This window comes from Artibeus jamaicensis, unplaced genomic scaffold (assembly GCF_021234435.1).
Source record: "Artibeus jamaicensis isolate MK-2021 breed Jamaican fruit bat unplaced genomic scaffold, CSHL_Jam_final scaffold_537, whole genome shotgun sequence".
NCBI lineage: Eukaryota > Metazoa > Chordata > Mammalia > Chiroptera > Phyllostomidae > Artibeus > Artibeus jamaicensis.
Window position 1 is genome coordinate 18,626,697 of NW_026522047.1, and position 22,925 is coordinate 18,649,621.

Sequence of the window (22,925 nt, forward strand, 5' to 3'; positions counted from 1 at the left end):
TTATTAAATCACAAAGATAGCCACATTTCTTACATATTTATCCCCCCCACACACAAACACAGGACAAAACAGGTAACTAACACAAACTACAGAAACAAGTCAGTTATCACTCTCATGAAGTTTAAAATGAAAATCGATAGCCTTGTTTCATGCATGTAAGCACTAAAATTCTAATTTCCAAATAAGTAGGAAGTAAGTTGTATTAATGCAAGTCTTAAAAGAAACCCATCAAGTTTCATTATCCATTACTGATCAGCTTTTTGATGAAGGAAAATGACGGGCCATTGCGTTTTTTCACCTAAAAAAAACCAACCAATTGTTTCCTCAGCTATTTCCATAGAAATTATTCAAAACAGCAAAAACTAAGCCAAAACTTCCAGACAGCCTTCTGCTGTAGAAGCAGAGAAGGGCTGATTCTGTGAACAGTGGACACCTGGGTTCTGATATGAAGGCAACCCGTGGGCAGCACCTACCACCCAGCACCTTCTTCTGTTCCCTGACCAGAGAGCCCAGAGGGGAGTTCTTAGACTGAAGGTACAGGCAGAATCGGAAGGTGCCAGAGGTAAATACCAACTACTTATTTTCTATTGAGCTAATCAGATAGTTAAGAAAAAAGAGCAAGGGTGGAGGGACAGCCTTTGAAAATAAAGTAATTTCACTATTGTACAAATACAATTTCCCATTTTCCTGAAATGAGGCTTCTGGTCCCAGAGCTCACCTTTCCCTAAGAGACATGCCTTGTCCACACTCGGTCTAGGTAGTTCAAGTTGGCGGACCCTGGCCAGGCCTAGCTTATGAGATCCCTGCATTCCCTGGCCACATGAGCTGGTTTGGAGTGGGGCATGTGAGTCAAGGTGAGTCCAAGGTAAAGTCAATTGGGGATTCTATAAGAACTGCTGCAAACGGAAAACTTCTCAGACGGCGGCCTGACAGAACTCACACAAATGCAGAGCGAGCGCAGAGTCAGGCAGCAGAGAGCATGGGGTTGAGTTTAATGACCTGGCTCCTGCCCACGGCTCCGGCTCACCTGCCCCCAGGCTGACACTGGGGCTTCGCGGGTACATGGACCAATGATCATCCACTGGCGCTTAAGCCAGTTTGTGTTGAATTTTCTGTTACTTGTAACCAAGAACCCATATTTGGAGAAAGAAATATGAAACTCCTATTACCGATTCAGCACTGGGTTTGGGGACTATTAAATACTTAATAATGTAAATAATGTGAAATCATGTAATATCAATTCAATAGTGCAAAGTCAATCCCAGAAGCAAAGAAACAATTAATTGGTCAGCTTTTTCATCCTAGAGCTAAGGATATTACCTTGCGGTCTTCAGCAAAATAGACATGAAATATTTGTCTCCAAAGCGGCAATTTATCTCTCAGAAAACTTCCCTGAGAAATACATCACCAGGAGTCTTGAGGTTGAACTCCTTAGTGAAAATAATGTCAATTATACAATACTACTTGTACTAATAGCAAAAATTCTACACTTCAACCAGTCATAATGGTCAACATTAATAAAGCCATCTGGCCTAAGTCTGACATTAATTGCTTACGAGTGAGGGCAAGAAAGGCAAAAATAAACTATAAGCCTGTTTCTCTTCAGGAGGTACAATTAGTTGGACAGAAGAAAAACCTATCCTAAAGGAGAATCTCCAACTTTTCCTTTAATTACCCACTTGAAAACCTTCAGGAGGAATGAAGGTGGGACTCAGAGACCTGGAGCCAGAGGTGACTGTTCAGTGAACTCATTCCGTATAGAACACAACCCACATTACAGAGGTGAGACCAACGGGAACGTTTTACTTTGCTGCAAACACATGTACTTACACAGCTGACCACTGAACAACATTCTGTAAATGGCATCGGCCCATGTATACATAATATTCATTCTCAATAAATATTGTCAATGTATTCTCTCTTCCTTGAGATTGCTTAATATTTTCTTTTGTGTAGCTTACTTTATTATAAAAATACAGTGTATAATACACATAACATACACAACATGTGTTAATTGACACATTCTTATGTTGTCAGTAAGGCTTTAGGTCAATAGTAGGCCATCAGTAGTTAATTTTGGGGGAGTCAGAAGGTACACACTGATTTCCGACTGCACAAGGGGTTAGTGCCCCATCCCCACCTTGTTTGAGGGTCAACTGGACAGAAATGCAGAAATAACGAGTTCTGTGTGTTCCAAGTGAAAATGCTCTTTCAGATTACACAAAGTTATGATGACACAGAATTATTTTGCTTAGTCTCACTGAAAAAGAGACCGAGGCAAACAAACAACAAAAAATTCTTTATAACTGGTTATCTCAGTTTGCAATTTCAAATTATGCCCATTAAATATGGCTCAGTGGAAAATCTTTAGGTGGTTTTTAGATAAGGCATTATTACTATGTACCACTGACCGATGACATCAGAAAAACTTTTTGAATTATTGCCCAATAATGCCATAGAGTTAACTGTACAAGCAGACTACACACTAGGAATAAAATGTGAAAAAGGAACACCCACATGAACATTTACCTTCCACTGCTCTTTTGAAGAACACCTTGCAGCTGCCACAGGTTACCACCCCATAATGACATCCTGAAGCCTCATCCCCACACACCAAACATATTTTGGAAGGTCTTGAGGATCCAGTAGAAACACTTCGTAAAGTAGAGCTGGGGAAAGAAATAAAGATTTAAATAACTACAACTATACTGTAATGGCACCTTTGACACGCTGTACAGCTTAGCTCAAAACTGACCACAAGTCATGGTTCCACAGAAAATTCAGCATGTACGGTCACACACCGGGACTCAGAAAATGAGGGTACACCCTATCGGTGCAGCGATGCTCTCAAGCATTCTGAAGAGTGAAGCCTGTTGTCAGTATTGGGAAATAATAAACCATCACATGTAAACTGTTTTCTTCCTTTTCCAATTTTTGAGAAAGTTTACCAAAAATGTGCATTCAAGGTGAACAGAGAAGAGGAGGATCTTGAGCTGAGTCATCTTGAAAGTGTTTTTGGCAACAAAGAACTATTACAACACCTCTCAAATCTCTTCACCCAGACTCAGATTATACATCTCAATTAAGCCAGATTAAAAAAAAAAAAAGAACTCCCCTTTCCAAAACCATCCACTAATTAAAATAAAAAAAATTATAGCTTCTACCGCTAGCAATTTTACCCCACTCTTGAAGTGTCTGCATTTTTTCCATGTTGCCTTACATTGGTATGTTTGAATTACTTCATTTTGCTTACTAATTTGGAGGAACACAGTCAATACATATTTTTAAAAAGCCATACATGGTAAATATCGCAGGTATCTCTCATGGTAAGAAACTGAAGGGTTTTGAGCAATAGTTTTTAGGTACAAATTTAACCCTTTAAGGAGAAATCTGCGTGAACACATTTTAAAAGGAATCATCTCAAGATGTATAATATATTACTATGTCAGTTCATGGCACAGTCTGAACAAAATGATTTAGATTCTAGTAAGGAATCTTAGTTCTCTGATAGTTTAGACGTGTACGGAGTAGGAAACTAATTTTTTTCATGCCTACTCTGCAGACATTTATTGAGCATCTATCTACCACAGGTCCTGTGCACAGTACTGAGAAAAATAACAACACTGTGTTGGCCAAAAAGTCTGCATGGTTTTTTCCATAAAATAAAGGACACATTTTTCATTTTCACCAATAGCTTTATTCATTTGGATATTTTGAGTATGTCAGGTCTCTCCCATGTGGTATAACTTTGTTCTCAATTAATGTCTCAATTTGACCCCTATCACCTCCAACTGGTCTGCCTGACTGTGGAGCATCGTCCAGTGAGAAATCTGCAGCACAAAACTTCACAAACTGCTTTGGACACATTCAATAAGTCACATCCCCTTCCCCATACACTGCACAAATCTTTTTTTCTTTGCATTTTTATTTTTGAAATAATAAGGCCTAATATACCAAAAATGTTGCTTATTTTTTCCATCTTCAATATTAAAATGGCTATACAAAAATTCATCAATCTTGATTTTTTTTAATGCATGGTGATATGACAGCTGTCCCAATACAATCTAACACAATTTTTTTTTGAGTGAGGTTAAAGAAAACTAAGCACTTCTGGAGCCATCATACGGAAAAAACAAATGAGCTTTTTGGCCAACCCGATGTTCAGAACCACCACCACCCAGCCTCTGTCCTCAGCGTTCGTGGGGACAGGAACCAGGGCAGTGAGCACTGCACTGTGCAGGGAATGCAGTGGCTTGCTGTGTGGTCACCACCCCCTCCCATCGGAAAGGGTGGGGACAGAGAGTCAGAGAGCATTTCCCGAAAGGTGAGAGCAGCCCCGATTTTTGAAGCAGGACCAGATGACAGGCGGACCAAGAAAGAGGGCAGAGGAAGCAGGAAGAGTGACGGCTCGGAGAACTTCTAGCTGGACGCATCCAGAAAACTCTGGGTGGGTTGTTGTGGTGCCGCCTTCACCTTCCTGTTAGGGCTTTGTGTCCATGTGAACCAGCAGGCATGTGATTTTAAAAACAAGAAAGAAAACATACCAGAAGGCTAGAATGGTTGTGATGCGGTAATGATGTCTCTGCTTTTCAAATTAGCTGAAAATGTGATACTATTGCTCTAATAATTTAGGAAAACAACACTTTAAATGTTTTAACTATGTTCTCACTAGAAACAGATGAAGGAACTAGCCATTCGGCTGCTCCGAGCACTGTGGCATGGCTGACTTACTAGAAAAGGGCTTGTTGAAATCAAGGACTGAAACGGTGTTCTCCAGAGTTGTTTCTCCTGAGAAAAGAGCGCTTTATTACTTTTATTGCTGTCCTTTGACTTCTTTATGGCTTTCAAAACATTCCATTTCAGCACCAGTAACTTCTTCAGCATAGTAGCCAGTAAAACTCAGTCCGTACTCTGTCTCACTCTCTTACACTTCACAGGAAAATATGACTTGTAAATATTTAGAATACGAGTTAAGAATCGTAACTAAACTGTAATTGCCCTTCCTGACTACAGGCATCCATGGGATCTGCATTTAACATTTTTGTGAGCCTTGGTTTTGGTCCCAATACTTAAATCTTCTCTGCAGTCTTTGGTATTTTCTACTCCTTCTCTTCAATAAACTCACTTTCTTGGTGATTTTTTAAAAAGATTTTATTTATTTATCTTTAGAAGGGAAGGAGAGAGGGAGAGAAACATCAATGTATGGTTGCCTTTCATGCATCCCCTGCTGGGAACTGGCCTGCAGGGAACCAGCCTGCAACCCAGGCATGTGCCCTGACTAGGAACTGAACTACGATTCTCTGGTTCGCAGACCTGTGCTTAATCCACTGAGCTACACCAGCCAGGGCCAACTTTCTTGGTGATTTGATCCAGTCTCCTGGCTTTAAATATCATCAATGTGCCAGGGACTTCCAAATGTTTCTCACCAGCCCAGACCGCTCACCAGAATTTCAGACCCATTTATCCAACTGCATCTCTGGTATGTCCACCTGAGTGTCCGCTGTGTCCCTCAGACCTAACATGTGCACAATTCTGCAAACCTTTCCCTGCCTGGATCCAAACCTGATCCTCCCACAGACTTGCCCAATTCAGTCGATGGTAACTGTTATGGGCTGAATCATGTCCTCCCCCAAAATCCTACCCGGAAGTCCTGGACCCTAGGAACTCAGAGTGTGATCATATTTGGGAAGAGGGTCATGGCAGATATAATTAGTTAATGATAGTTAATTAATTAATGAGGTCATGCTGGAGTAGGGTGGGCAGAATCCAACGTGACTGGTGACCTTATTAAAAAGGGGAATTGGGACACAGACACATACTCAGGAAGAACATCACGAGAAGATGAAACAGAGATGAGGCCAAGGATGCTTTTCCAAGCCAAGGATTGCCAGAGACACCAGCAAACACCAGAGGCCAGAAGAGAGGCACCGAACGATGTTCCACTGCAGGCTTCAGAAGGAACCAACTCAGCTGACACATTAACCTTGGACTTCCAGCCTCCAGAACCTGGAGACCCCTGTCCCCTAGAGAGGAACACAGCCCCTCTCTCCTCCCCTTCGGGGTTTCGCCAAAGCGACTCTTTCTCTGACCACTAGGCCTGACTACAGAGAAGTCAGGCCTTCTCCGACCACTCGGCTGAAAAGACCCCTTCCTCAGAACTCCCTCTTCCCCTTCTGCTTTATTTTTCTTCCTGGTGCACACCACCATCTTATTAGATGCTGCCTATTTTACTTCTTTAGGTTGTTTATTGTTCACCTCACCCACACAAGAAAGTCAACTCAGTTGGGGCCAGGATGCTCTTCAGTGTTTTCACCACTGTGCTTGGAGCTGCACCTGACACCCAACAAGTGCCCGGTCAACCCCTGATTAAAGGCGTAATTTCGGCTCAGTGGCACGTGCACCACAGTCTTTATAAACCCACCGCGTCATCAGTGCGGACGGCCTAATGTGCTCCTCACACAAAGTGTGATTTGTGCTCAACTGTCTGGGAAGGGGCAAGGGTGTAGTAGCAGAAACAAATGAAGAGAATGTCTAGCACAAAAAAGATGGGAAATCCGAATTAAGGCAGTACATTTGTTTAGTTATAAAATCAAACCAGACACGAATTATTTTTCCTTCTTATTCACCGACATCTTTCAATGACCAAAGAGCAAGTTTGCTTCTACCTGCCTGTCCCCAGCCATCTCCGTCTTCCATTTCTGGAACACTGGACTGAACTCATTCTCCCGACAATGCCTCCTCTATTTCTTCTGCTTCTTGGGCTCCTTTTCTTGATCTCCAGGATAGATTTTCTGCAGAGCTCTGCCTCTGGCCATCTCTTTCCTTGTTCCTACCTCTGCCCTTTAGTGATGCCATACACCACCCCAGCTCAAACAGCTCTCTGGTGGCTGACTTTCCAGATCTTTATATCTAGGGACAGCCTCTTCCCATGTTCCAATTCCATGTTTTTACTTCCTCTACATACCCTCTCTGAGCTATGTTCTATCAGCTTCTGGAAGGTTACTACCATCTGCTAGTCACCCAGGTTCAAACCTTATACCTCTCCTCAACTGTCAAATCTAATCAGTCACCAAGTCCCACGTGGTCCAGTCTTTGTACACTCATATCACCACATCCCCCGCTCCACCACTGGTACCCTGGCTCCAGTCTCATCACTTCAGAGGGCCCCTCCCTAGCCCTAGCCACACACCCTCCTGCCTTCACTCCACAGCGGTTGACAAGGGAATTTTCCTGTTAAAGAGTTCTGGCTCTATTACTTCCCAGATCAGAACTCTTCCATTGGCCCCACCCAATATCACCATAAATGATAACCTTGGTAGCACATTTAGGTCTGTCTTCCTAGTCAGTGTTCTCCTGCAGGCCTTCTCACACTGCCTGGCCTCGTGCTCCCAGCACTCCAACACCCCCGTCAAGGTGTGGGTACCTCCATATACATATACACAACCCACCATTGTCTCCCCCCCACTCCCACTCCTGGGAGCCCTGCCCATCCCTTGTGGGGCTCTGATGTTCTCCCAGCAGGAAGCTCCCCTTCCCTCTCCTGATGCCTCTCCTTCAGCAGTCACCACTTTTGCCCTTACATTAGTGACCTGGGCAACTCTCCTAATCCCTTGAGGGCAAAAACCGTGTCCTGGGCAACGCTGTGCTCCCCGCTGCCATCAGAGCAGTGCTAGAATGACGTACTGAGCGAACGACACTGTACTCCTACTCTCATTACAGTGGGACGTAAATTTCCAAGAGGCAATTTTATAGAAGGTCAATTAATGAGGCTAAGGTTACAGGTCCAATTCCCATACAGTTCATTCAGCTTTGAACAGAAGAATAAAAAAAATCCAGAGACACAGACTGTTCTCAAAAGCTCAGCCAGCTGTCTCACAGACGCATGATCACCACAGAAGACAGCCCACAAGATGTGGATGGGTCAGGAAACCTCCAGTTTTTACTGATACCCTAACACGTGGTTGTCTTTGAAACTGAAAGATGGCAGGGGGCTGGGAAGTTACCTATCCAGTTTTAAGAGACACATTAGTACATTTTATAAGGGGGAGGGAGGAGAGGGTTGAGAAAGAGGGGGGGAGATTTTGAACTTACTTCTTACACACCAAGTGTTGTCAAAATACAAAGCTTAGTGATGTTGTAGGTCAGAATTCAGCATCAGAGTTTCTATAATCTACTAAGCAACTACACAGGATGAGAGGACCAAACTGTAGGGCCAGACCTGCAGGGGTTTAAGAGGAAATGCAGACTCAGTAAACCAGAGCTGGGTTCTAGCTCTAGTTCAGCTGCTACCTAGTGAAACCGTAGCAAAATCAACTCTCTGGGCCATAATTCTCACCACAGAGCAGTTGAATATATGATTTCTAAGATACTTTTTAAGATATCCTTTTAAGGTAAAGATAGATGCAAAATATAAACAGGACAGTATGTCATGATCAAGTTTTATCCAAATTGAATGGCAAGCTCAAATTAAACACCATGTATTATACACTATAAACAACCACTACTTAATCTTGATCAAGCACAAAAATTCTACATGTAGCCCTGGCTGGTGTGGCTCAGTAGTTGAGTACCAGCCTGCAAATCAAAGGGCCACTGGTTCAATTCCCAGTCAGGGCACATACCTAGGTTGCTGGCCAGGTTCCCAAAGGGAGCGCACTAGAGGCAACTACACATTGATGTTACCCTCCCTGTCTTTTTCTCTCCCTTCCCCTCTCTAAAAAATAAAATAAAATCTTTTAAAAGATCTACATGTAAACACATATTCTTTCTAGAACAGCTAATCTTATGACACTTAAATTTTTTCTTGTAGCTATGCTGATTTTGGGAGGAGATATACTAGCTAATTATCAAAACATCTTATTGGGCTGTCTTTTCCCCCCAAAATGATTGAATGCTTAGGGGAAGCAATAGAAAGCTATGCAAGAAGACATAATTTATACAGATCAAAAAATGAAGTAACTGGATCACTGAGAATCTATAATGTACTATGCTGTTCCAGAAATTACCATATGTAAAACTATCTTTCTCTATCTTTACAACTAGATAATAATATGGTAGTGATTGATCCACATTCAGTAACCAGAAAGTCTTCATATGAAATCTTAATCTCATTTCTTAAACTCACTCAGTATAATTTAAACAAACCTATCTTTTGTACCATCATTCAATCAGATATATGTTTCTACAATCACCCCCAGTTGCTAAGAAGTTTTTACCCGTGTAATCATTTCAAACATCCATTCAACTACCTAGAGTAGAGTGAAAATTCAGCAAAAACCCTTCTATGCTTAGCTGAACATACGGGTGTGATTAAATTGCTCATTAATCAGGCTGTTCATTGAAAACCTCCTACGGGCCCTATGTTCTAGGCACTGGGATGAACAGCTAAGCAAAGCCCCCATTTCCATGCAGTTTCTACTGTAGGAGGAGAGGTACATGATACAGAAGCAAGTGCATGATTTTAGGTGGTGGCAAGTGCTGTGGAGAAAATCACAGAGATGGAGGTAGAATTCTTCATAAAGACCTCTTTGGGGAGACCAAAATGACAAAGCAGCCAGCCATGTAAAGATGTCTGACTACTTAACAAAGAAGAGAATTACTAAACAAAGAAAAGAGCAAGTGCCAAGTCTCCAAATGAATGTGACATGCTCCTGAGACAGTAATGAGGGTGATGTTGCAGAAATGAAGTTAATGAGGAGGAAGGGAACATGGTAGGGTATGAGGCCCAAGAAGAAGGCAGAGATGGACCACATGTGTCTCAAAGGCATGGATGGTAATGACTTAGAATGCTATTGTAAGTGTCACCAGGGTGATGTGAATATTGAAATGATGACCATTTACAAGACTTGACTTTGGCTGTTACATGGAGAATGGACCGTAAGAGTGGGTGGTGTTGGGAGTAGGGAGATGAGCTGAGAGGTTCCTGCAGGAGATGATAATGGCTTCCGCTGGGGTCAAAGCAGTAACCACAGTGAGAAGTGGCCACATTAGGAAGAGTTTTGTTTTTTAAGTAGATAGTACTGAGAGGACTTGCAGAAAATTTTCATGGTAGTGCTATTAATCAATATGTTTAATTGGGGTGAAAAGCAGAGTGTGAGTTAGGGGGAATTTGTTTTGAACTTGATAGTGGTAAAAAAGTATTGGGATGGTATATTCCTGTTTTTTATAAATAATATAATATGTGTGATATTAATTTATAGTTTACCCATAGGACACTATGGGAGCCATATATACCAGTTTTTAAACATTCTGGGCCCATTTCCTCATCAGTAGTGATAACAGAGGTCCTACTATACAGGGTTGTTGTAGATTAAATTACTCAATGTGTGTGAGAGCACTCAGAACAGTGTGTAACACATATTAAATATTCTTCCAGTTATGGCTATTGTGAGTATTACTATTGGATCTATAATTCTTTACTGTGATGGCGGTAATAGTGGAACCACGGGCAACTCTACTTTTCCATATTATATTTCCTGTTTTGCATTTAATTTGCATAAGTATGTGGAATATTGTTAACCAGAAGAAAAGGTTTTTAAAAACACATGAGGAAACAGTGGTGCTACAATAGCCATAGAGTTTATTTGCTACATGGGCAGTGTTTTGCGTGCACATAGATTTCAGCATTTCTGGTAATAATTCTGGTCCCCCCAGTGTCTGTGGTGTGCAGGGTGGGAACAGCCCCATTAGATCATTAGGATAAACAAATTATGGAGACCAAAATGCACACTCTTTTATATAATGATCACTGAAGCTAAGAAACAGAAGAATTTGGAAAACACTCTGTATAAAAAAATTTCATGAACATAAATCAACATTTGAGAACTGGTTTGCTAAAATTCTTATTTTTACTCACACATAAAATACGCTTAACAAATCTTTTTGCTGACTCTTTTTGTTTTGATAAGTATATATTTTGAGTCACATACTTATTTTTATTTTTAATAATTACTTTACTGTTGTTCAATTATAGTTGTCTGCATTTTCCCCCAACCTTGAGTCACATATTTAATCTTAAGTATCTCAATCTAGTTTTTCCATTATTTAGGTGAATATTTGGGAGTGATTTTTGTAGTATTTTTCCTTTCCATAGGAAAGGTGTCATGTTTGATGATAAGTGAGTCATTAATATTTTCGGGGATAATTCCTCACTCAATAAGGTTCATCCTCTCAGACCATAATTAATAATGCACTGCAGATAGGAATTTAAAAAGTGAGGAGTACCCATTGGACAATCTTGGCTGTCTGTGTACAGTTATAACTAAAGCCGTTGGATACCGAAAATGGAAGGACATATGGGGTTGGAAAACGGAATTCGAAGCGCAGCAACGGTTGATTGGCCTTTTTTAATTTACTTCCTTTGTTTGCTTTCACAACAGTTTACACCATTAATAATATTCATTAAAGTGGCCCTGTTTAATGAGGTATGTATTTTCTATACTCTTTCATTTAAGTGCAATTTGCCCACTAAGGACTCAAAGTTATAATTAAGAAACCCTAGCTATTGCCCAGCCAAAAAGTAGCCTGACACAGATCTGAAAGGAAAACAAGGTAGGAATAGTTTGGATCATAAGCAACTGAAGCCCATGCTAGTATGTGTAGAATTGCTTTTTAAATAAAAGGATCTATGTTAGGAAGGTATTCAAGCAATTTTTTTCTCCTGGAATATAAGCTATGGCTAGACAAATCAGGCTTTGATCAAAATATATAAAATTTACTTTGGGGAAAATAGGCAAAAACATTTCAATCTAAATATATTTTCTAACAAAACAAGGGAAATGGACAATTTAACTATTGGCCACTGTATTATTAAGGTGCTATTTCAATCAGTCAATGTTTACTGAACAAGCGATGTGAAAGTCCTTTTGAAACTACAAAGATAACCAATGGCCTCTGTCCTCAGTGAGATTGTAGTCAAGGAGGGACATTAACATCTGGAGATGGGTAAACATGAGAGTCATCATGTGCTAATCACTCACAGCTTAAAAATGAATCAGAACTCCAAAAAGTCCAATATCTGGCAATTGACCTGAAGGGAAATTTCATGGAGGAACGAGGCAAGGTGCAAATAAGTGGGGCCAAGAAAGATGTCCAGGCCACGGCAAACGCACTGTGATCCAGCACTTGACAAGCTGCCCTTTGGAGACAGGCATGAAAAAGGGCCCAAAGCACAGAAGGTCTGACACCCAGTGCAGTGATTTCAGATGATCCTAGGACAACGGGCTGACACATCTGGTAGACAACTGGAAACATGGCAAGGAAAATGAGGAGAGAGCAATACAAAATTTAGCATGTTAAAGGGTGTAATTAAAGTGATTGATCACAATTTTTAATATATGCAATACAGACAAATGAAAGTTAAAATGTTTAATGTAAGTACCACTGAACAGGACAAGCACGCAAAAAATGTTCAACAAGAGACAGGTTGGAAAATGCACTATAAGACTTTTCTAAGTAGCAAGGATTCTAGATTTTGCTCATGGAGCAATGAATGAATGAATTCACCTGGAGAAAAGATTAAATAAGGAGAAACAAGGTAATAGGTGGAAATCTACAGAAAACTAGCACTTTTACTTAGGCAGGGAAAGAAGAAGTGATTAGCAAACCTGAGGGAAAAAAACCAAAGAGGGAGGAAGGCAAGATAATGCAGAGTCTTGGAATCAAAGGAACTTGTGGGGGCTAACAGTGCTAATGCCACCAAGCAAGAAGACTTAAGGTTATGGTCATAGTTGGTGCTGCTGACCCTAGCAATGGCCATATTTATGAATATATAAGATGCATAGAAAAGCCACATTGAAGTGAAAAGCACTCGCCATCTTTTTTATTAAGGAGTTTCCACATTCAGTGAAGTTGTCTTTGTCATAAAACTGCATCTAGTGTTATCATTTGAGCATATGCAGAGTCTCTAAAAAGAGCTAACAGAAAATCATCTCCAGAAACCTTTGTTGAGCATGATATGCCAATCAGTGGTTGCTAAGACAATGGCCAAACACATTTGCTAAAAAAAAAAAGAAAAAAAAAAAAGAAAAAATGTCTCCATATTCTATTTTGCCTCTGCAATCATGGGCATGTGTGAGTGTATTTATATGCACAAGCTATTTAGAGTCCTCTGAGAGGGAATCATGAACTTCTCACATCATCTGTGGGTCAGTACTTTGTACAGTATACTTTAAGGAGATCACCTCTAAATGCTCGCTTGAGTGCTTTTAATTACAGTGTCTTTGCTTTTAAAATGTCATATATATATACACACACACACACACACATGCACACGCACACACACACACACACATATACTGAACATGATTTCACTTTCCCCCAAACATTAACTATCCTTATGTTCAGATGCAGACATAGATGCTAATACAGACAGCATGAGACGCTGAAAGCTAATGGTTTCTAGTGCTAGCTGTGAACCCTGAACCTGAGTTATTTAGAGATTACTGATTTCAGCATGTTTTTTGTTTACAGCATTTTCAAAAAGTTGATATAAATTGTGCTTCATCATGGCCTTTCTGGGCAACAGAATATGGCTTTTTCCTATCAATTTAATTAATGAGTCCAAGCTCTAAACTGCTTTTTCCTTGGGTGGTTTCCCTACATTCTGGAAGTAATGACTTCATTGCCACTGGTACTGCACTCAGATTCACAAACTCAGCTCTTATTACTGCTGGGTTGCGTGACTTGTACATGGGATCCCAGGGGCTTTCGTGTCAACTCCCACCCTCTCTTCTTCCTCTACTACCTTTGTTCACGTAAGATAAAGGGATATTCTTTATTATTTTAAGAATGTTCATGTGATAGGTTTAGAGAAGCTCATTCCTAAATTTACAAATTAACAATGACCAATGTCGTAGTACTTTTGCCAACATGACACCTACCAACATTTTCTTCAAATCTACTCCCTTTGTAACTTTGAAGTTACCACCCCTCAAAACATTAAAAACAGCATTTTAATATGGCAAAGTCCTAAAGAATGCTTATATCAAAGGCATTAAATAAATTAATTCATTAACATTCCAGTTTCTGAATAATCAATGAGGTGTCACTTGAAAATGAGAAAAAATGTGAAAAAAAACCCCAAGTAATAAACTTATTTTCTTAGGGTTAATTCTACAATTGTGAAATAATGCCAGTGCTTTCTGGTCAGCTTAATACTCTGAAAGGATCTTTCAATAAAGGCATACAAAAATCTTTCCCATCACACATTAGCTTGACAGGTGAAACGTATGTCCCCTTTTAAAACATTAATGAATATTTCGAGCCATCCACAGGGTGTTCTTTCTGGGAGCCTCCAAGCGCAGCCGCACACACAGCTCTCCTGGCCCTGGGCTCATCGGCGGGCATCACCAGACAGGAAGGGGTGTCGGAGCTGCCAAAGGCTCCTTGGGGGACAGGCCAGCCTCCCCGGGAATCTCGGGAGATGAGGTGCGGTGCACAGGCGCACACAGAAGCGGAGATACATATACTCAAAGGAACAAAAATCTGCAGGGTCAAGATTTGCTGCTCTTTGGGTGTTTTTCATTAAGAATTCCCTCAGAAGAAAATGGCAGTGGTTCTAAGTGGGAGCAACTGTAGGGCACTAGAGAGAGATTTTTGACCACTATTCTGCAAAACAATGCAGAGGCGCCCCCCACCTCCCCACCCCCATGTCCTTCGGCACCCACACAGCAATGCCGCACCGCTCCCTCCATGGCAGCCTGTGCTCACCTTGAAGTTCCCTACAGGCTCCCTTTAAAATTCTCCTGCTAAAGCACAGTTTAGAGGATGAAGCCATCTATGAAACTGCTATTTTTCAACTGTTTTTGACCTGCAAAATCAGGAGTTACTATGGTTCCATTGAACCTGGCCTCTGGCTTGGATGATAAAACCAGGGTCTGCCACAGAGCAGCATTTGCATTTAACAATATGCTCGCTGACTGTTCCCTGGGCAACAGTGACAGTACAAGGACGGTGGTCTCAGACCCTCGAGGCAACTCGGGGTACTGAGGCGCTGTTGTCCCCGCCACCTGCCTGCTGAGTTCCCTTCCATCACCACATTCTCCACCCAATGTGCTTATTAGTTTTTAAAGTTGTTGCTGCTGTCATGTACTTCATTCACTTTTTCTATGCAATTTCATTATGCACATTTTTAAGTATAAATGTTAGTTTTTCAAAAAGCCATTTTAATACACCAAATAATATATTCACTTTCTGAGGTGTCATGCAGAAAACAAGGAGAAGATCCTGAGTACTTTCTTGGGGTATTTATTTTTCTTAGGGTGGGAAGTTTGGAGCTGTTTCCTTAATCTCCCCCCACTATAAAGACCCGAAACCTAAGGTTTCAGGCAGGCCATTCTTCGGCCAGCAAAGGTTGTATGTGCTAATGCATGGCCACCTACCTGGTGCTGCTCCATGTGGCCAACCCAACGACACACAGAAATGCAACGCATACTTTGTGAGTTGCCATCTTATCCAGATATCTTAAACCCTACCTGACTCTTGGAAAAACCAAGCAGTATCTACAGAATACGGCCTCTCCTTCCTTCTCTGTCCCCCTTTCTCTTCTCATCTCTGCCCCCCTCCCTCCTGCTCCAACCCCACACTCATGCATATTTTGGCTTTGAGAAAAAAGCTACCACTATTATCAGAGGTGTGGGTATTCCTTATTAGAGCAAACACTATAAAACTATTAAATATTTAATTTACATTAGAAGGACCGTTTAGGTATTTGCTGGTAGAGTGGAAGAACGATGAATTAACCAGGGTCATCTTTTTTTTCCTGGCTAGCTCACTTCTACCTCTCCCCTCGCCCTACTCTGGTACTGAGGGAGAGGGACAACCCCTCCAAGTCCCTCTCCAAGCCTTTGGGTTGGTTGTGTGCTGTGAGTAATATGCAGGTGCCGAAACACCTGTTTTGCCCCTTTTCATGTACTCAGTACATTAGTGAGCACCTGGCACTGTTCTAAGTCTTTGACACATATAAGCAACAGGAGACCCTAAAATCCCTTACATTTGGAGGTCACATTCTAGTGCCAGCATGGAGTGAGGGTAGGAGTACAGACAAATCCCTACTGGAAAGTAAAGGAATAGCCTGCAAAGAGCCCTTCTTTAAATCAAGAAAAACCAGAAGGGAAGTTCTGGATTCAGGTAACTCAACGTGACTCCCATCTCTTACCCACTGGAGGGGAGTCACAGAGACTCCTTGCCCAGAGTGCCCCCAGAACGCTGCATCAGGACGGACACACACCCACGCACTACTCAGTGCTCTCCCGTGTGTTTGTGCCTACACGTACTCACAAGAGGCAACTCGTGACTTACCCCGAAACAATTTTTACCATTTCCCTGACATCCTTCAAAGCAGTTACAGAAGATTTTTCTCAAAAGTTTTAAAAATGAATTTAGGCTTTTGCCTTTGGAATAGATCTGAGAAAAGATGAAAAAAAGCCATTGAAAAAACAAAGCAAATGGCACGGATATCAAAGCAAATATGACATTGTTTAGTGATCAGAAGTAGTTCCACTGGAGTTTGTAAAAAAGGAAAAAGAAAAAGCTTCCAGTGTATTTATAAATAGTGATGAAAGATGGTGAAGAAGTTAAGGAAGGGCGTTCCTCGGTTTTAATGGCAACAAGGCAAGAAGTGGTGCCGAAGTCACTTAGATCTGTCTTGCTTCCGGCCACGCACTGTGGCCAGACGAGAAACAGGACGGCCACCCGACACCACCCTGACAACCCGCCACCAAATACCTTTCTGCTGCTGTTTTGGTAAACCGAAATAGTGCAAATAAGATTTATTCAACATCCTATGCTCGACTGCAGTGTGAAAAGAACAGGCCTGCTAACCGTCCCAGCATGACTTTGAGGACACCACATACGTCCTCCATGCCAGTTATACCGTCAACACTTATTGGCAACAAAACTACTGAAATGTACATCAATATTCTCTTTCTGGTGCTTGATGTAATGTACATACTAAGTGTATCCTTCGGTGGAGAGAAATATAAAAATTGTTCTAATATACATAACATAATATAAATGTGTATATATATTTATATACATGCACATTTCACCATGCTTGAATATGGTCAACAATGTAATTTTTTAATAGAGTAAAATAATGTTCGGGAATCAGGATTTCATCTTGGCCTCTCCCACCCCTTAAGTAAGTAAAACTTACCCATGCTGAGAATTTTGAGAGAGAAGAAAGGGAAGTCAGCCTCAGTAGCACAATGGGTCCCAGGGACACAAGGCAACTTACATAATAAGCCCAAGAGGGACACCTGAGAAGGGACACAGGGCTGGGACAAGAAGGTGGTCAGGAAGCAGAGGAACGAGGAGCAGAGACAGCGCAGCAAGAAAAGGCTGGGCAACCAGCTGGAACCAGTGGGCACAGAGACACCCGAAGCCAAGAAGAAGGAAAGGGTCCGAGTCAGCAAGGCCGTGGGAAACCAGGCAACACAATCCCAGCCGCCTGGGCAGCGGGCACAGGGCCGAGCTCCAGAACAAGAGTCACAGTGGCTGGCCGAGGCTGGGGTGAGCTGGGGGGCAGACTTAGGGAACGGCATTGGGGCATGTCACCCCTCGTGCCTCCCTGGCTTACCCAAGGGCACTGGGGTCTCACCCTGGCTGGCGGGTGTGTTCAACCTAGACCAAGACACACAGAGCGAAACCAGGCCGGCAAGTTTAACAGGTAACAGAAAGCCAGTTTGTGGGGGAAAAGGAGCAGTGAGAAAGGAAAGGAAGACAAACAAACCTTTAAAAGAAACAGGTAGCCGGAAGCAGCGGTAACTTTCTGATCCGGGAAGTGTTTTAAGGGGGCGTTAAGAAACGAATCACAGTTTACTGGAGTCCTAGAAAAGTGGATATTTTTGAGTTCTATCAAAAAAGCAACCTAAAAATGGCATGTATTTCCAGGGAAGAAGCAGGAAAATAATGATAGAAATAAATCTGAGGTATATTATTTTTGAGGACAAAATAAATTCTGGAGTATTCATCTAAGTTCACTGTTTATCTCCTAGACTGAGAAGCTACGCATTAATTGAGATAATTACAGCCACACTAAATAGAAAGATCATTAGTAAAGTGACAAGTGTAGGAAAATAAAAGTAAAAAAAAGGATTTGTTAAGATAAGAGAAGGAAGTTCATACTGAACATCTGTAAGGTAAAAAAAATTTTTTTGATGAGGTCAAAAATTAGGCTAAAAAGATTTGTTTACTTTTATTTCCAAAATGTAAATTATAAAGGCAGAGGAGTTTATGAAGAATGAAATTTGCTATAAAGCAGAGAAAGCTAACATCATATTATATAAACCATGTGAACTATAAGATAATTTATAACTATATGCCATAATAAGAATAATTTATAACTATATGCCATCCATACAACTAATAGAAAGAAAACCTGAAATTCCTGAGTTGACAGATGCCCAACAACCCTGGACACATTCCTAACTGAATTTACAATTCTTGAAATAGGAAAAAAATATTTCAACATAGGCTTACTGAAATAAGTACATTATATATGAATAATATGTGATTGTAAGAAAAAGAGGTTAATTTGGTTTCTGACATTTCAAAGTACTTGATTATTATTCATAAACATATCTTTCAGAAAACTCATGTTAAAGTCATTCTAAAGTATACAGAGTATTATAACCCCAATAGAAGACTGTCGCCTTGATCGGGACCCTGGAATTCTTACTGTGAACATTCTATGGAAGCCTCCTACATTTAACCTGAGAATGTGCCCTGCCGGGGGGGCAGAGGGGGAAGTGCAGGGTGGGGCACCATGGCAGTGAGGTGCTGTTCTGTTGATGATTTCCTATTAACTACTGGAATTCTGCACACGCATGAGAGTTGCAGGCTCTGATTAACTTAGATTTATATTAACTGTAGGTTTTGGAGTGCTTTTTTAAACACAACTCCCATGTAATAGGCTTTATGATATGTATTTTATAGATCTTGAAGTCGACTCAGAATATAGTACTGAAAGACCAAAGAAAGGAGAATTTACCCTTTTTCCTCACAGTTTATGAAAGATAAAAGACCTAGCGTAAGATTAAACAAATAATGGTACCACAGTAATACAGGGACAGGGTCTTCCTATTCCTAATGGCAGGTCAAGGCCCAGCCAACCACACCCAAACCTAGATAAAGGACTATGTTCAGTCTGCTCTCAACACTGGCATAATGGTATTTGCTTAGCAGGTGGAATTTGATGGGAATCAATGAGGATGGGAACTCTCCCGTTCTCACCACTAGTAATAGGCTGTTCCTGAGAAAAAAATGCCAGGCACTGGAAAGTTTACCATAACTCCCTGTTACTTGTTTGAGAGAAACTGGGCTAACACTTCCCTGAGGTACAGGGGGAGGCAACTGTTTACCATTCTTCTTTTACTCCATGAAATGATTTACTGCTAAATTGTAACATTAAAACATAACCCAGTGATGAATTTCACTTCTATGAAAAGTTTCAACAGTACTGACAGCTGTCTTTGACTCTAGTTAAAAAAAAACTAATTATATTTGGTTGCATATTATTTCAAGCAAGACTAAGGCTAAACATAATTTGCTGTGTGTTTAGAGACTTCACAATAGCACATATTAGCATCTGTTCCAATTGAGCTTTAGAAGCAAGTTTCTGATTTGTCAAAGGAATCACAATATTCAGGGACAATATTTTCTAGGGCAGCAAGATACAGGGCAAGAACATGAGGATCAACATTGCCTTAGTTTTCATAATTATGCTTGAGCACGTTTTCTGACCAAATGGGGTGCTGTCACAAATAAAAGCGTCAAGTTCAGCTCTAAAAGTTCAGGTCTGTCTTTTTGTAATGTGGAGCAAGATGATGAGTACCCAAGCAGGACATTTAAAGACTAGTAATGTGATATGAGACATCACAGTGTAGAAAATAATATGCCCTGGAATCCTCATGGTCATCGGTCATCCTCACAGGCATACAAAGCCCCACATGGTTTTAAATAGTATAATAAGCTATCCAAATCTCTAAAAAGTTAACTTAAATCGAAATTATACAGGCTCTTTTATCTGTGCAGTAAAGTTCAAGTGAATAACAGGAAATGAAAGTTTTACAAATGGCGCCCAAATTGAAAATAAACCACAGCTCAGGAAGGCTGCTCCCTTGCCCCTGCCACACCCAAGCACTCAAGCCAGAACTCCTGCTGGCTCTGTGTGGGTGGGAAACACTGGCCCTCAGCACCCAAAGCCAGCTGCAAAGGCCAGACCGGGAGGGCAGGAGACAGCTCTACAACCTACGGGACCTCAGAGAGGAAAAGCCCGCAACTTCAGTCGTGGTACGAGCTGCCTTCCTGGGAGCCAGAGTGTATTCTCCAGGAGGAAGTGACAACAGACTCCCAGCATTCCAAGATGGAACTCTGCGCTATGAATTACATTACTTATGTTCATATAATATAAATATATCATATATTCTGTATAAAGTAAGTATTATAAAACATATGAATATATTTATATTATCTTTAAGGACATGTTTCAAAGGACTTACTGAAGCAAGTTGGAAATACAACTGATTTTGTAAGTAGAAGACGGCATGTAATCAGATTTGCTAACATACCCCTTGAGGACCCAGGTCTGATTACAATGATAACTAGGGAAGTCTAAATGTGAACCTACGAGTTAAATATAACAATGTATTTTTAAAGTTTAAAGGTTTGGATGATACATGGACTTCTTCCCCCACCACACCCTTCACCCTTCACCCTTTAAGAAAGCTCAGTTTTTCTTACGACTTTGTCAACAAATACCTCCCTAAGAAATTTATCTGGTGAAAAAGGGACTGAATTTAAAACTTTAAAATATACGTACACACACAAAGATAACATATGGAGAGCACTATATATATGTCATACTGCTATGTAAAGAGACAAAGCATGTATTCTTTAAAACGAGAACTACTCAATTACTCTTTTTTTTATACTCTGGCTCTCAAGTCAATCTTGGATTTTGAACTCAAGCACAGTCAAAGGGAAAAAAAATCAAGACTGATTTCTTGGCTTATGAAATAGCTAAATTTCACCCTAAGATGTTGATGGAAAAATTTCAAAATTGTTAGTCTAAAGCAAAATAATAAGTGATTCCATTAGTCCAAAACTTGGTGAAGAGCAGTTTTAAATGAGTACAACCTTTAATTCCATTTCTCCCTGTTATTAATAGTGCTGTGCCTATTAATCATGACTAATAATTCAAAAACAAGATATGAGCGAAGCCAAGACCCGAGTCTTCCAGCTCAGAGTACCAGCCACGAGTATTCAGTCTCCACAAAGCAGTAACGTATACGCTGACAAATTCACATATAAACATATAATGCACCTTATCATCCCTGGCGTAGCACAAAGAATTTAACTTGAATCAAATCAAGCATTGCATTCATTCTTTACCACACTCTGCAAAATAGTAGTTTTATCTTACTTTTACCTTAAAATAACATGTTTATATCAGGAAATGTGAAAACTTAGTAACAGTAGATAAACTTATCCTTTAACAAATTCATTGAGTTCTTAGGGGAGACTAAATCTAGCTTACAACAACTGTTTAAAGAAACTTTAAAGCATTATGTATCCTCACAATTTTAAGTGCATTTTCTTCTAACTATTATCATAGTTAATATGATCCTATTTCACTAGACAAAAAAAAAAATGTGACTGCAATTTTTTCAGTTAAAAAATACAGTTATATGTTCACCTTGAGGATTAACTAGAAAGAAAGTTATGAACAATACTAAAAAGAATGTTAAATTATATAAGACAAAATAATAATAATAATAATAATAAGACAGGGCCTTCCCTTTGCATAGTATATCAAACGATGTACTCAATTCTGTTTCGCGGTATCCATAGGTACATATCTTTTCCGGTAGACACACATTAAGGTAAGAGAAACAGATTCCTATGTGCATTAAGGTTTCTTTTATGTTATTATTATTATTTTTTACTGTTAAAATGTGTTTGAGAGAAGGGGTGGTGACCAATTGGGAAAGGCAAGAAAGAAGAACAATGGGAGTCCCAGCCACCTGTGCACCGCGGGTCAGGGGTGGGGGACCTGCCAAAGCGGTTTTCTTGAGAACTCCATCCTCAGAGTCCATCACTGCTTCATCTGCCAGCCATGCTCCATTGATTTTTGCTCCCCAGGCCTCTAAATTTTCCTTTATCTACTTGTTTAATTGCAGACCCAGAGCAGAGCAGAGAGACTGTGCACCCGCCAGTCACCCCCCCGGGAAACAAGTGGGTGAAAGAGAAGAGAAAGCATTTTTTAATTTTCTGCCATCCAACCAGTGCCTGTGGTCATATACAAATGCAGGGATAACCGCCTGAACTGTACTTAATTTTCTTTAATTGAAACAGAAGCTGTAATCCATTCAAACATCATTCAGCACTTCTATGGTTCTGTGTAACTGCTGTGTCCTTTCCTCATTAAAAAAAGCACTTCATGTACACTTACACACTTTCAGTCATTATTGTTTACTTTTATTTATATTTTCCTCCACAGATAGAAGATAAAAATGAGTGGAACATGCCACTAACAGGAAGCACAGAATTTAAAAGTTGAGAAAAACAATGGGAATGAGAGTGAGGAGTTGCACATGAAACATGAGGGCTAGAAGATGATGAAGTGAGAGGCTTTAAAGCAAAAGACAGGCAACACAGAGGTATGGTAAAAAAAAAGCATAACTAGCAAAGGTAAAAGGAATAAAAGTATAAGGGAAAGTTATTTTGATAGTCTCTGAGCTGCGACTGCAAACATGCAGCACTAAAGAAGGAAGCAATCAGAACAACCGGGTTATTCTGAGGAGAAGAAGAAACATGTGAAGGAAGAAAGTAAATAAAAATTAAAATAACCTTGTTTACGTGTACGCTCAGGGCACACATAACTGCAAAGATCAGAAAACTGTAATTTCTATGCAAATGACAAC

At 40.6% G+C, this 22,925-nt stretch overlaps 1 protein-coding gene across 3 annotated transcripts in view; it reads right to left on the bottom strand.

Moving 5' to 3' along the window:
* Positions 1-22,925, bottom strand: part of NR3C2 (nuclear receptor subfamily 3 group C member 2) — a 300,548-nt gene that overhangs the window by 147,931 nt on the left and 129,692 nt on the right. For 2 of the 3 annotated variants that reach the window (XM_037162360.2, XM_053658650.1), the window contains exon 3: positions 2,518-2,669. In XM_037162360.2, coding sequence (XP_037018255.2) covers positions 2,518-2,669 — 152 coding nt within the window. The remainder of the gene's footprint in view (positions 1-2,517; positions 2,670-22,925) is intronic. The other variant, XM_053658651.1, reaches the window with a different exon arrangement.